This window comes from Phacochoerus africanus, chromosome 10 (assembly GCF_016906955.1).
Source record: "Phacochoerus africanus isolate WHEZ1 chromosome 10, ROS_Pafr_v1, whole genome shotgun sequence".
Taxonomy (NCBI): Eukaryota; Metazoa; Chordata; class Mammalia; order Artiodactyla; family Suidae; genus Phacochoerus; species Phacochoerus africanus.
Genome location: NC_062553.1, coordinates 125,196,471 through 125,210,971, shown reverse-complemented (window position 1 = coordinate 125,210,971; position 14,501 = coordinate 125,196,471). Strand labels below are relative to the sequence as shown.

The window sequence follows — 14,501 nt, the reverse complement described above, 5'->3', positions numbered from 1 at the left end:
TACTTTACCTTTAAATAAGCAAGATAATATGCATTACTTTGTCTAATAGTATATTATTGTGTTTTCTTTTGATATAACAAAAGTATAATTTTGATATGTGTTTATTCTTTATTTTTTTGAGTCACAGTCCTAATGAAATTTTTTTTTTTTTTTTTTTACAGCTGAAAGATGGTGGCAAAGCATCCCAGGCAAATGTGAGAATAGGTGACGTGGTCCTGAGCATTGATGGAATCAGTGCACAAGGCATGACTCATCTTGAAGCCCAGAACAAGATTAAGGGTTGTACAGGCTCTTTGAATATGACTCTGCAAAGGTAAGTTGCTTTTTGTTTGTCCCAGAGAGAAAACAAGACTGAGGAGTGTGTTTTTGTGTGTCTGATGCATGGTGTTAACTAAGATGCAGGTTTTGCTGCCATTGTTTCGGGTAGATAAATAAAAAAATAAAATGGCCAGTGGGTTAATTATCTGGCTTGTCTCTGTGGAGGCACAAGTTTGATCCCTAGCCTTGGAACTTCCACATGCCTTGGGTGTGGCCGAAGAAGGGAGGAAGGAAAGAAGGAAATAAATTGGGTAACTGGGCAGTATGAGAATATGTGAGGGCTCTGGATTATAGCACATGTATTCACACACTTATAAAAATTGTGTGTACAGTTTCAGAGCTGTTTAAGAATTCCTGAAACTTCTCAATGGAATGCAGGCTAAGAATTCTTATTATAGGGTAAAACTCTTAGCCTGACTATCCTGGGCAGTATATCGAGGGTATTCTTTTAAGGTATGACTTGGCTTTTCTTAATATGTCTTTTGCCCTTTTTTTCCTGGCTAGAAAAACAAATTGTTAATAGACTCATTTGAAGTCCAAATTTTCTCAGTTGAGTTTGGTTTCAGTTTGAAAATAGCTAATCATCTCATTGATTATACTGTATCAGGTCTTTTTCACATCCTAACATCTGAACTATGTTGAGAGTACAGGGATTGCTTATTAAGAATACGGATGAGAATCAGCAACAACAATAACAAAACAAAGGCTTCCCGGGAGTTCCTGTTGTGGCTCCACATGTTAGGAATCTTATTGGTATCCTTGAGGATGCAGGTTCAATCCCTGACCTTGCTCAGTGGGCTAAGGATCCTGCATGGCTGTGGCTGTGCTGGAGGTCTGCACCTGCAGCTCCAGTTCAGCGCCTGGCCTGGGGACTTCCATACGCCACAAGTGCGGGCCTAAACAAAAGCAAAAAAAAAAAAAAAAAGGCATTCTCTGGTAGCTCAGTGGGTTAAGGATGCAGCTCAGGTTGCTGCTGTGGCACGGGTTTGGTCCCTGCCCTGGAACTTCCATATGCCTCAGGTGCAGACTCCCCCCACCCCCTCAAAAAATAAAACACACACAAAGAAAAAGTACTGATAAGAATCAAACTCTCTGAAAGGACCAAGAATTGTATCGTACTAAATTTTCTGTGATTCTGAAGAAATATAAAGTTAGACCCACTGTAGTAGCTTGGGTTGAGGGGAAGGGAGGAGAAAGAGGGAATAGAAGAAGGATCATTGCAAGATGGCTCTGAACCCACAGGTTTATAAGAAGGTGGCTATCGTTTACCAGGTGGTTTTAAACAAATCTTGCTTTTTTTTTTTTTTTTTTTTCTTCTTTTGTCCTTTTAGGTTTGCACCCGTGGCATATGAAGGTTCCCAGGCTAGGGGTCTAATCAGAACTGCAGCCACCATCCTACGCCAGAACCACAGCCATGCGGCTGAGCCAAGTCTGCGACCTACACCACAGCTCACGGCAACACCGGATCCTTAACCCACTGAGCAAGGCCAGGGATCGAACACAACCTCATGGTTTCTAGTTGGATTTGTTTCCGCTGCTTCACGACAGGAACTCCAAGTCTTGCTTTTAATAATTACAAAAGTATTCTCTGTGCAGTAAGATTTGGAGAACATCATTTCCCCCCAAACATCTCATAGTCTCCCGTAAATTATTGTGTATATTATAAATCTTTAAGAGAGGAATAACTTATGCAGTACCTTCCTAACATTTTTAGCCATAAACCCTTTTGTTCTTGGAGTCTCTCTTGGGAGTATTTAAAGGTTTTGTACTGAGTAAATTATATGTTTTTGTCTGAAGGAGTATTAGTTTTGCCTTAAACCTAAATAGGAAGAGTTTTTGTGAACTTAGACTTATAGATTGATTTTGATGTATCATGACTTCTGGGCCGGTTCTCTTTTGGGGGAATTTATGTGTGTATGTGTATGAAATTCCTTTCAGTGGGACTGTTAAATCAAAGGTCATGTGTACTTAAATTTTGAAAGCTATTAGATATACTTTTTAATGCATAGAAAAGTAATCAATGAGAAAAAAATAACCTTACTGAAAAGCTCTATTTCAGTAGCACTCTGTGCTATATATTGAGACATGTAACACAAAAATTAGTACTACTTAAATGAAAGTAGTCATTTTTTTATTGATAGGCATTTTTGCTAGGTATGAATTTTGAAAGGAAACCAAGAAGTCAAGAAGCCTAATTTGTCTGAGATATCAACAAAACAAAACAAATACAGATGATGTTGGGCTGCTTCTCAAATTCTAAAATAACAGTTTATGTAGGGTGTAAGCTGTTTTTTCCTGGGCGCTGTGTATTACTTCTTTCATAGTAACCTACTTGTTTCTGCACTCTACTCCCTGTCTCATAACCTAGAACTCAGTATCTTATTTTCTATTGAAAACACTCCTGGCTTCTATAAGAGTCGATGAAAACCAGATGTTAAACTTGTTTGGATGCATTTCCAATTTAAGTAATCCACTAACTAATAAAGGTTCCTTTTAGCTACTTAAATCCAAAATCTAACAAACCAATTTGTTAGAAACATTTGGAGATACGACTTCACCTTATCTTCATATTTCTGAATGTGGATATTCCAAGACCCAAAATATGAGAGAGAACTTTAGTTCTGTTGTTATTCATTGTTATTCTATTCAAGTTTTTTAATACTTCTTGTGTTAAGTACTTCTGGCCTGAAAGAGATTTGCATTTAAGAGAATTTGTGCTATAGCACAGACAGTGCTACCAAAGAAATACTTTTTGCCTTTTATGGAAAAAATGAAGCTTTGAAGCATTATCTTCAATTCCTCTTTATTACCAAGGCCATTTTCTTCTTAAGTTTTCTCTCTTTCTCATATCAAAGCAAATATTTTTCTTCTACTCATTTCTAAGTTTGAACAACACTATCCTTAATTGGCCTCCAGTCGCTTTACCCTTTTTATCCCGCCTCTCACTCACCAGACTGCTTGGCATTCTCCTTCCAGCCCGAATGACCTACAGTGGTCCTTCACTGTGTACCCCTTTTCTTCATAAACATGTAGTTTTCTTGATGAATATCGGGTCCTTTCCTTGACAGACTTGTCTTAGTGCAGTTAGGCCAGAAGCAGAACCTGAGGTGGGATTCATGGACGAGTGATCCCGCCAGAGAGTTCTGTCAAATGTTACCGACAAGGGGGTGAGTGAAGCAGGATTGGGAAGAAGAAACTGAGCTGAGCAGGGATGTGGTTTTAGGGGGTGCCTAGCATCCGCTTGACCCGGGAGAGGACTTGGGCACAGAATCCTACTGTAGCATGTGCTGTGGGAGTCCATCTAGACTGGCGTCTTCCACCGAGAGGATCAGGCTCTCTGTGACCCAGGCCCACTCAGATGGTCCTCCCCAGATGGGTTCCCACTGTCCCTCGCATGCCTGTTCGTCCCCTGATGAAATTTGCTACCTCCCTCTTCACTGCCAGCACATACCTCCACACCCACAGACCCAGCACGGGACCTCATCATCTACCCATAGTCTTACTGTCACAGCTCATTTTTTTCCCCCTCTAAGCTCTTAGCACAAGTTTATACCATTCATTTCAGTATGTAATTACACCCAAGTTCTAACCAAGAGTGTCAAGACAGATTCTGAGCCATATCCAAATGAACCTGATTTGCTATTTGTCATACCTAATATTGTCTAGGTAATTAATTACTTCATGTATCTCAGTTCTCTTGAGGGCTATACCCACGACATATGGAAGCTCTCAGGCTAGACCACAGCTTACCACAAGGCCGGATTCCCAACCCACTGAGCAAGGCCAGGCATCAATCCTGCGTCCTCATGGATACTAGTTGGATTCATTTCCACTGGGCCACTTTGGAAACTCCTTGCACTCTTTGTATTTGACATTTTGTATAGTTTGGTGTTTTCAGTGTCTAATAAATAGTTGATGGGCACAAGCATTATTTCTTAAACTTGGCATCATTTATTCCACAAAATATTTTTTGAGCTATGACTGTGGGCCAGGGACTATTGTAGATGCTGAAGACCTAGTAGTGAGCAAAACAGACAAAATCCCTGTCCTCATGGTGCTGACTTTTTAGTGAGCAGAGACTGACAATAAACAAGTAAATAAAAATGTATGGTATATCACATGGTGATAAGTGTCCTGGAGAAAAATAAAGCATGTGAGGGGCATAGGGAATGCAGGGATAGGCAGTTGCAACTTACCATAGAGTGGGCGGGAAAGCCTCTCTGAGGAGGTTATTGGCTGCCTGGGTCATGAGTGTCCCAGGCAGAGGGCAGAGCTGGTGCAGTGGTCCCGTCAGGAGAGCAGTGCGCCACGAGCAGATTGAATACAGGCAGAAGGATAAGAAGTGAGGTCAGAGAGGCAGGAGAAGAGGGTAGAGATGGGACAGAACTTGCAGGACATGTGGATCATGTAATGGATATGTAATTATGGTAATTGAGTTTAAGTCTTCCTAGGCCTATAAAATGTGCTGAGAAAGCCTTGGAGAGTTCTAGCTGCTTGGCCAGATCAGCAGCTGGATTTGGGTGAGAAATGACTTTATTATTGGGCAGAGGGGCCAGAAGGAGGAGCAGAGCAAGCCTCTCCCCAGTCTTGCCGGCAGTGCCTTTTTCCTGCTGGTGCGGTAGAGATACCAGATGATTGCTGCTTCTGCTCTGCTCCACCCAAGAATCCCAAGGGGATTGATTCTGTAATAGGGAAAACCCATCTTTGTTTTTGAAATGAGAGGTAACCAGCAATTTTGTTTTGTGAATTTTTTAAATTTAGTATTATTGTTATATATCTTCATTAAAAAAGTACGGATATAGATATTTGGGTGTGTGAATATATATGTAATTGATTTCTTCTTTCAGCCCAACCTCAGTATCCTAAAATAAGATTTAGATAAGAAAAAGTAAGATAAAGATACTTGCTTGAGTAAGATTATTTTATAACTAGTTTTTCTATCTAGTCTAATTTGGGGGTATGTAATGAAGCAAACATACTCTCTCATTGATATCCTAAAAAAATAAAACTCGACTCACGATGTCTTGGATATCTAATGAATGTAGAGGTGTGGGCAGTTTCACTTTGATTTGTCTTTTATCCTTGGAGAGGACTGGAAAACATGTTTTCCCCGGAAACTAGCGCTAAATATAAGTATGCTGCTACTGAACAATGAAAAATTCTATTTGAAATTATTTTTCCTCTTGGGAGAATTAGGCAAATAGCAGTGTGCTTATTTTAAAATATGAAATGCTTTTTGTCTATGCTTTTGATCCATGTCAAAGTGGATCACTTTTAAAATTACATTATTTCAGCTCATAAAAGGAGAAAACCACTTTCTAAAGCTTTGATGTCCAATAACTCTATTAACTATATAAGACTTGAGTCTGTGAATAAGATTTTTAACTATTTCATTTTAGTTCAGTAATTCTCTTGCATAACAGATAAACTTGCTACTAACTTACTGTATGATCTGGGGTAAATCCCTAAACTTGTGGGCCTTAATTTTCTTGACTGTAAAATGAAGTCGTGAGTGATTTCTAAGGTCCCTTGGGAGTTCCCGTTGTGGCGCAGCAGACATGAATCCAACTGGTAACCATGAGGTTGCGGGTTTGATCCCTGTCCTTGCTCAGTGGGTTAGGGATCAGTCATTGCCGTGAGCTGTGGTGTAGGTCACATATGCAGCTCGGTTCCTGTGTTGCTGTGGCTGTGGTGTAGGCTGGTGGCTGTAGCTCCAATTTGACCCCTAACCTGGTAACCTTCATATGCCGTGGGTGTGGCCCTAAAAAGACAAAAAAAAAAGTGCCCTTAAATTGTTTCTTATTCTGGTTTTTCAGCTGTAAATGCATGTTTCCTAGAGCTTTTTATTAGAGCCAACTAACTTAAATTTGCTTGTTTTGGCTGAGAGAATCAGGAAGCTGGACTTTCTTCATTGGACTTATCTTAAACCAGGCCAGGTTAGCAAAGTCACTTGTACTGCTCTGCTGGCTTTAAGGTGAAAGGTAGGTCAGAGGGATATTCAGACAGCACTTAGTCATTAAAAAATACTTAATACACTTGTCCTTATTTTATATTTTTTGAATCAATCCTCTCAGAATCACAGGGAACATATATAACTTTACTAATCTTCCTTTTTTTTTTGTATTATCGGTGGTGGCATTGTCTGTGGGTTTACTTATTTATTTATTTTGGTTCCTTAGACTTCATTTAGTGTATAACTTGTTATGTTTGGAAGTGAAAGATCTAGAGGGATTGAATTTTGAAAAATATGGATGCCCTCCTCCCTGTCTCCCCTTTCTTCCTCATCCTGCAAACAACAGAAGAATTGTCAGAGGTCCAGTAACTACTGCAACTGAATGACAGATTGGAATAATTTAGTAGGCACGTTGGGTTATGAAAGAAGAAGTAGTTATTGTATCAGACCGAAGCTATTAGCCATCTTTTGTTTACTTCTAATGGATCTCTTAACATCCGAATACTGCTCATTTGAATGGGTCCACTCTGCTCTTTCTCTTACTAGTAGCATATAGACAAGACGTTAGAAAGTTGTTTTTTTGTTTTTTTTTTTAAGGGCCGCACCCACAGCATATGGAGGTTCCCAGGCTAGAGGTCAAATTGGAGCTTCAGCTGCCAGCCTACACCACAGCCACAGCAATGCCAGATCCTTAACCCACTGAGTGAGGCCAGGGGTCAAACCCGCATCCTCATGGTCATGACTGGAACTCCCAGAAAGTATTTTTTTTTTTTTTAACACAGGTTTTCAGTTCTCTAATTGGGCTATTTCCATTCGACATCTAGTTTAGTAGGAGCTCCTGCTGTGGTGCAATGGGTTAAGGATCTGGTGTTGCTGCAGCTGTGGCTCAGATTCAGTCCCTAGCCTGGGAACTTCCATATGCCGTGGTTGTTGTCCCCCCCCACCAAAAAAAGACCTTTATGTATTTCGATTATATTTTCTTTTTTTTTTATTTTTTAATTTTTTTTTTATTTTCCCACTGTACAGCAAGGGGGTCAGGTTATCCTTACATGTATACATTACAATTACATTTTTCCCCCACCCTTTCTTCTGTTGCAACATGAGTATCTAGACAAAGTTCTCAATGCTATTCAGCAGGATCTCCTTGTAAATCTATTCTAAGTTGTGTCTGAGAAGCCCAAGCTCCCAATCCCTCCCATTCCCTCCCCCTCCCATCAGGCAACCACAAGTCTCTTCTCCAAGTCCATGATTTTCTTTTCTGAGGAGATGTTCATTTGTGCTGGATATTAGATTCCAGTTATAAGTGATATCATATGGTATTTTCTTTTAATTGGAGTTGTACATTATTCCATCTCAGGTTTCTTCCCCCCAACCTTTTGGTGTTTCACATGCTTTTTGAATATCTTTTCTGAAGTTAGGTTTTACTGTTGTTTGTTTGATTTTTTTGATTGTTTGTGTTGGTTTTAGTTTCTTTTTTTTTTTGTCTGCCTTTTTAGGGTTGGACATGTTGGAGGTTCCCAGGCTTGGGGTCAAATCAGAGCTATAACTGCCCGTCAGCCACAGCCACAGCAGCCAGGGATCTGAGCTGAGCTGCATCTGCAACCTACACCACAGCTCACTGCAACACCGGGTCCTTAATCCAGTGAGCGAGGCCAGGGATCCAGCTCTCATCCTCAAGGATACTAGATACTAGTGGGGTTTGTTACCGTTGAGCCCTGACGGGAACTCCTAGTTTCATTTTTTAATTCTTCGTTTGGAGGATTATTTTTTCAGAAGGCCTATCTGATTAATCTTCCCTCTCCCTTATCATTAAAATTAAACTTGCTGCTTAGGAAAGGGGAAGAGAATAAGCAGGCACTGACAACTCTTTTATGCAAATCTTTTTGCATATGTCATTGAATCCTATCAGTGTACCAAGGAAGGAGTTAACATACCCATTTTTCAGATGATCAATTTATGGTTTCAAGAGTTTCTGTGACTTGCCTAACCAGTCCAGGTGAATTCAAAGACTGTGTCCTCCCCACTTTCTTGGCTGTTGCAGGGGACTTAATGACTATAGTCTCCTAATAAAATTTGGTAAGACAGGAGAGTCATTCAGTAGGGGATAGGAAATCAGTATTTGACTTTTGCTTGTAAGCAACAGGGTCTCCTTTCATTTTCACTCTCACCTGTCACTCTTCTGTAATAAAATTATGCCTAAATTATTTTCTACCTGCTTCATAGACACTATATATTAGAATAAAAGTAAAAGAGAAACAGGAGGCGAAGTAGGTTGGTGGGCCACTCGGTAGGAGCATTCATTTGGATATTGCCTCGTATATATGGTTGCCTGTCCTTCATCAAAATAGCACCTTTTATTTTTCCCTCCCAGGTTTATAAGGCTGTTGCCTATGTTTGCTAATTTATTTCTATATAAAGTTTGAAGATTTTATCATCAGCAGGCTTCTGTGTGTGTATCCTACAAGTAACTCAGGAATTTTGAAAATATGTTTTTAAGACTTTTTGCTCATTATGACACTGACTAGAAAAGATACTGTAACTGTCCAACAAATCCATCAATAGACATAGAAGGGAAGTAATTATCTTGTATTTTTCTTCAATAGGGATAAAGGTTGTTGAAAATGAACTCAGAGGCTCAACTTAGTGCATCTCTTTTGATAGTCTGTAGCAATTTGACAATAGCAATTTGGTAAATATGGGTTCATCAGGGCATATTTTGCATTTTGAAATTCCTCCCTGACCTTTGCATCTTGAAAGTGTGTGGTTATTTTTTAACAATTAAAGTCTTATTTATTTCTCTGAAGGAATAGATATTTCAGTTGTAATCTGTTGAAAAAAAATAATCCTAGGAAATAATATGCTTAAAGACCTATATAATTTTAAAGCTTTATTGTAAAATTCGAATACGTAGACTATTTTATAGGTGCAGAATGTTTTCTTTTTTCCTTTTTAGGGCCATACCCTCGATAATATGGAAGTTCCCAGACTAGGGGTTGAATTGGAGCTTCACCTGCCGGCCTACACCACAGCCACAGCAACATGGGATCCAAGCCGCATCTGCAACCTACACCACAGCTCATGGCAATGCAAGATCCTTAACCCACTGAGTGAGGCCAGGGATTGAACCCACATCCTCAGGGATACTAGTCGGATTCAGTTTCCACTGCACTACAATGGGAACTCCTATATATGCAGCATTTTTAAAGGTTATGAAACAGAGATATAAGGAAGGGAAATGCTAACAAAACTGGCTTTGAATTTAGGTAAATGCTACCACTTCCTAGCTGTGTGACCTTAGGCAAGTTATGCAGATGAGTTTCAGTTAACCCTTTGTAAATGGGCATAGTAATGACGGCCTTCTAGGTCTTTATTATAAAGATTCGATGAAATGAAAATGTAGAGAACCTCAAATAAAGATAAGTTTTCTCTCCTTTCTTCCTACTTCTCTCTTCAATGTAAGTTAGTTTTGCTATAGTATCCATTGTAAAGTTACTTGTAGGAGATCATACTTATTTTGTTTCTTAGCAACAGAACAGGTGTGACCAGAGACAAAGAGGGAAGAAATGAGAGGACAGTCTGGTAGGTCGTTATCTTCGAAAGCCAGAAAGACGATGATGCAGGTGTTAGAAGAAAGGATTGTTTAGTCAAGTGAGTGGTTTTTGATCACACAGTTGTAATTACAGCTTTTTAAAAGCTTGTCGGGGATACAGCCATTATGCTGCGTGCCAGCTAACGACTGCTTTGGTGCAAAAACCGTCTCAACCAATAATTTACCGCAGCAAAGAGAAACCAGGACACCACCTAGTCTTGTTTGTTCTAATTCCTCTTGTTCTCTTTAGAGGAACAAGACAGATGTCATTCTCTTTTAGGGTGGGTTAAACCAGGAAGACAAACAAACAAAGTTTCGTTTTGTCACTTTCCCATCCAAATTCATGTGTATACCCTTTAGTTTCCTGAGTAACATTAAAGTCAAGTTAAATTGCTAATTTTTGGACTGTGTTTTTATGGTGCTTTTAGAAATAATTTTCTCTTGTAACTTTTCATCAACACTGTCATTACTTACTTAAGTTTAGCTGGGAAGGCTCATGATCCAAATTTTTTGAAGGTTGGTCTTCTCTAGATTTACCTTATGACCAGCGGCCGTACATTTTAGATATAAAGAGAGTGATTTATGATTTCTGCCTTTAAGGAATTTATTTATTGAAGTATTCAGTGAGACAAGAAGAGATAGAAAGTGCTACAGAGGTTCAAAGAGGGCAAGATCCTATTGAAATGGAAAGGCCTCTTAGAGGTGCTGAATCTTGGGCTAGGCTTTGGTGAGATGCTGTCTCAGTTGGAGGTGGCCAGTCCCCAGGCATCTGATGGGATGAGCATGCTGGCCAAATGGAAATGGAGATAAGAATAAAAGTTAGATTTTTTTTTTTTAGGGCTGCACCCACAGCATATGAAAGTTCCCAGGCTAGGGTCAAATTGAAGCTGCATCTGCCGGTCTACACCACAGCCGCAGCAACTCTAGATCCAAGCCACATCTGTGACCTATACCACTGCTTATGGCAACACTGGATCCCTAACCCACTGAGCGAGGCCGGGGATTGAACCCGAATCCCAATGGATACTAGTTGAGTCATGATGGGAATTCCTAAAAGTTAGATTTGAATAGTGCTTTGCAGATTCTTAGACACTGAGATATTAAAAGTTTTGATTGGAAAAGTGATATTTTCAGGATGGTATGTAGTGTGACTGCTTGGAAGAAGATAGAGATGCAAGAGGCAGGGAGGCTATCAGGGAATTACTGCAGTAACCTCCCTACTTGAAGGCTGGGAATGGAAAACTAGGAGAAATGAAGAGGAATGAGAACTTGTGACCAGTAGTTCTAAAAGCCGTAGTAAAGGTGTGGATATGAGGAAAGAGGGAAGAGCTAGAGGCAGCTCAGGTTTTCAGCCTGCTGGACCCCAGCTCTGTTCTCTTCTTGCCTCCCTGTGCTGCCCTCCTCACTGGATTCTGGCCTCTGCTCCTGTCATATATCTGAAACCGAGTTACACTCAGACTCAACATGGTCAAAATTGAGCTCTGCACAGGATCTCACCAGTTTGCATCTCATGCTGCACTTGGTGAAGGCCCTCCACCCACCCCCTTACCCAGATCAGAAAGACTCATTCCTTTCCTGAACCTCCCACATTCATCTCTCACCACCTGTTCAGGGCAATTTGTATAGATCTCAAAACAGACTATGAATAGAATGGAATAAATTAGCGCAGCCTCTGGGTATGGTGCGGAGAGGCACAGCTCCTAGGCCTAATGGCTAGCTCTTCAACAGAAATGTTTAAGATCCATTTGTTTGGCACATGCTAATCAAACATTTGCCGTGCTGGTCCCTGGGAATAGAAAGGAAGTCCTGACACCTGCCCTCAAGGAGCTCACCGTATGGAACATTAATTTCTAATTTTAAATATGAACTTTTTTTACTGTCAAATATTTCATGGACAGCCCTGCCCCCACCACATGACGATAGTAATTTAAAGTAAGTGCTGATTTTCTACATGTTGTATTGCAGTTTTAAATGAAGAAGATTTTTTTTACATTTAATGCACAAGAATCTACATCTAGGAGTTCCTCTCATGGCTTGGTGGAGAAAAATCTGACTAGCATCCATGAGGATATAGGTTCAATCCCTGGCCTCACTCAGCGGGTTAAGGATCCGGCACTGCCGTGAGCTGTGGTGTAGGTCACAGACGTGGCTCAGATCTGATGTGGCTGTGGCTGTGGCTGTGGCGTAGGCTGGCGGCTACAGCTCTGATTCAATCTCTAGCCTGGGAATCTACATGTGCCATGGGTGTGGCCCTAAAAAGCAAAAAAAAAAAAAAAACCAAAAACTACACCTATTTAAAAATCCAAATTGATATGTGATTTAAGCAGGCTTTAAACAATGTTTAGTACACAGACAAATTCATAAATCATTTGTGAAAACTTAGAAATGTGTGCCCGGCACCTCCAGCTGCCTCAAGTGTGGTTCACAGATTGGGAACCAGTGGCCAAAAACATTTTAAGCATCTGGAGATGGAGGGACAGGGAAGGCCCTACTGAGGAAAGCGAAGGGTGGGAAACGAAACTTAGACAAAAAGAGCAGGATAGTCAAAGGACTAGAGTAACAGGAGAAGATTCCCGGGTCCCATCTGCTTCTTAACAGATTAAAAAGACCGTGGTTCTGCAACATTGGATTCCATCAAATCTACCTGCATTATCATTTTGAGAAAAAAGCTTGATTTCAGAATTTAAAAGGAGACACGTACAATATCTACTTGTTATAAAAAGATGTAGCTGAGAAAGATGTAACCTATCACACCCAACTTTTGAAGGAAAGAAAGAACGTCCTATTTTTACACACTCCAGTGGCTCTCACTGGGGGCTTGGACATTGAAGACACTCAATAAATAGTTATTGCCTTGAGTTGTACAGATTGCTACTTCAAAGAAATACAGTAAATTTTGCTCCTTTTGCCTGATAAATATAGAAATAGTCCCCAAGAAGTTATCAGTGAGATAGAGTGACAGTCTGGGCATTCTTGTGTTGAATGGCAGCCGTGTCCTTGGAATTCCAAATAAACACTGCTGTCCATAGCGCTGAGAGCCTTTGCAAGGATTGAAATGCAAGTCATTCCCAACTGTTTCCAGTGGCTGTTGTTGCTATTAAGGTCTCAGAGGCTGAAATAGCTTAGGTTTTACATGAACTGGAAAGTAAACGGGAGTGATGAGCTGTGCCAAGCGCAGGAAGCAGAGTATTTATATTGTTGAACTTTGCAGCTTACTTTTTCTTTCATATATTTCAAAGGCTGTGTTTTCCTAATAAACCAGTTTTATAAATAGATGTCTAAGTTTACTAGACCCAATAATTTCTTTTATCAGCTGTGATCCCTGTTAAGCCCAGTCTGAAGTTTAAAGCATATGAAAAATTGTCATTCCTTCATCTTTTTTTTTTTGTATCCGTGAATTTTAATTTCTTGTGTAATATAGCAAGAGTTCATTTCTGTATCACAATAAAAATCCATAGATGATAATCTTGAATGCAGCAACCTCTCTTACAATTGAGCCTGCCTTTATCTTGGCGGGTTTGGCTGAAGTTTATAGCACTGTTTTCCTGTGTAATTCCTCTTATTACAATGAGTATGAGGGACTTTCCAGATTCTTTTGTCTTACTGGAATTTTGTTATATAGACAGTGCCTTGAAATAATGGATTATTTATTAGAATGTTTTTGTTATCCTGAGGATATGTTGGTCACCAAATTATTCTTAAAACTAAGAAAGGTATTTTTGTATTTGGGAGATAAGCTAGTCAACTGCCTCTTTCAAATTGGGATTTTAATCTCTTTGGCACACCGAAATCTAGAACAATGTCTCTTTTCCAGATTTCATAGATTCTGTAATGTTCATGTAGATTTCATTTTCCAGTGAGAAGCCTATTCGCTTTCACGAGGCATAGAATTCTCTCTAAGGGAGGGATCAAAGTGAATTCTTCCTTTATTGAAACTTTGCTGTGATGTTTTTTTGGTTTTTTTGCATGTATTTTTTTATTGCTATATAACGTTAAAGTTGAAGTTGTTTTGGTGTTATGTAGAAAGGCAGTCATTTTTATTTATCCCTTTAAAGAAGCTTAGGTTGGTTATTGCAGTATTCATGCTTCCAAGGACTTTAGATAATAGTTTTTCTCCTGTGATACCTGATGGAGAAAGTGTTGAAGTTACTAGGGATGCCAGTGTTCATGGCAGCATTATTTACAGTTGCCAAGATACGGAAGCAACTGAAGCGTTCATGAAGAAATGAATGGATGAAAAAGCTGCGTTGAGGGCATGATTCTAAACGAAACAAGTCAGATCAAGAAAGACAAGTACTGTGTGATATCACTTATATGGAATCTAAAAAAATACAACCAGTTGCTGAAAAAAACCAAAGAAACAGCAGACTCGCAGATATGGAGAACAAATTCATGGTTACCAGTGGGAGAAAGAAAGGAGGGAGGGACCATTTGGGAGTAAGCGATGTTTTACAAAGGGTTTTTATGGGATTGTATGAAATCATGTATGTGAAGCTTATAAAGTACTACAGAATTTTTTAGAAAAACAAAATGAAATACTAAACACTTAAACACATTGAAAAAGTTGTTAGGGATGCAGTTTCAGTCTTGTTAGGACACAGTAGGAACTTAATAAGTTCCTAAAGAAACTAGCATTTTAAG

General features: G+C 39.7%; 1 protein-coding gene across 9 annotated transcripts in view; it reads left to right on the top strand.

The window, feature by feature from the left end:
• The window catches only part of PDLIM5 (PDZ and LIM domain 5), a 213,389-nt gene that overhangs the window by 69,307 nt on the left and 129,581 nt on the right, over positions 1–14,501 (top strand). For all 9 annotated transcript variants that reach the window (XM_047799393.1, XM_047799383.1, XM_047799388.1 and 6 more), the window contains exon 3: positions 162–313. In XM_047799393.1, the coding sequence (XP_047655349.1) occupies positions 162–313 (152 nt within the window). The remainder of the gene's footprint in view (positions 1–161; positions 314–14,501) is intronic.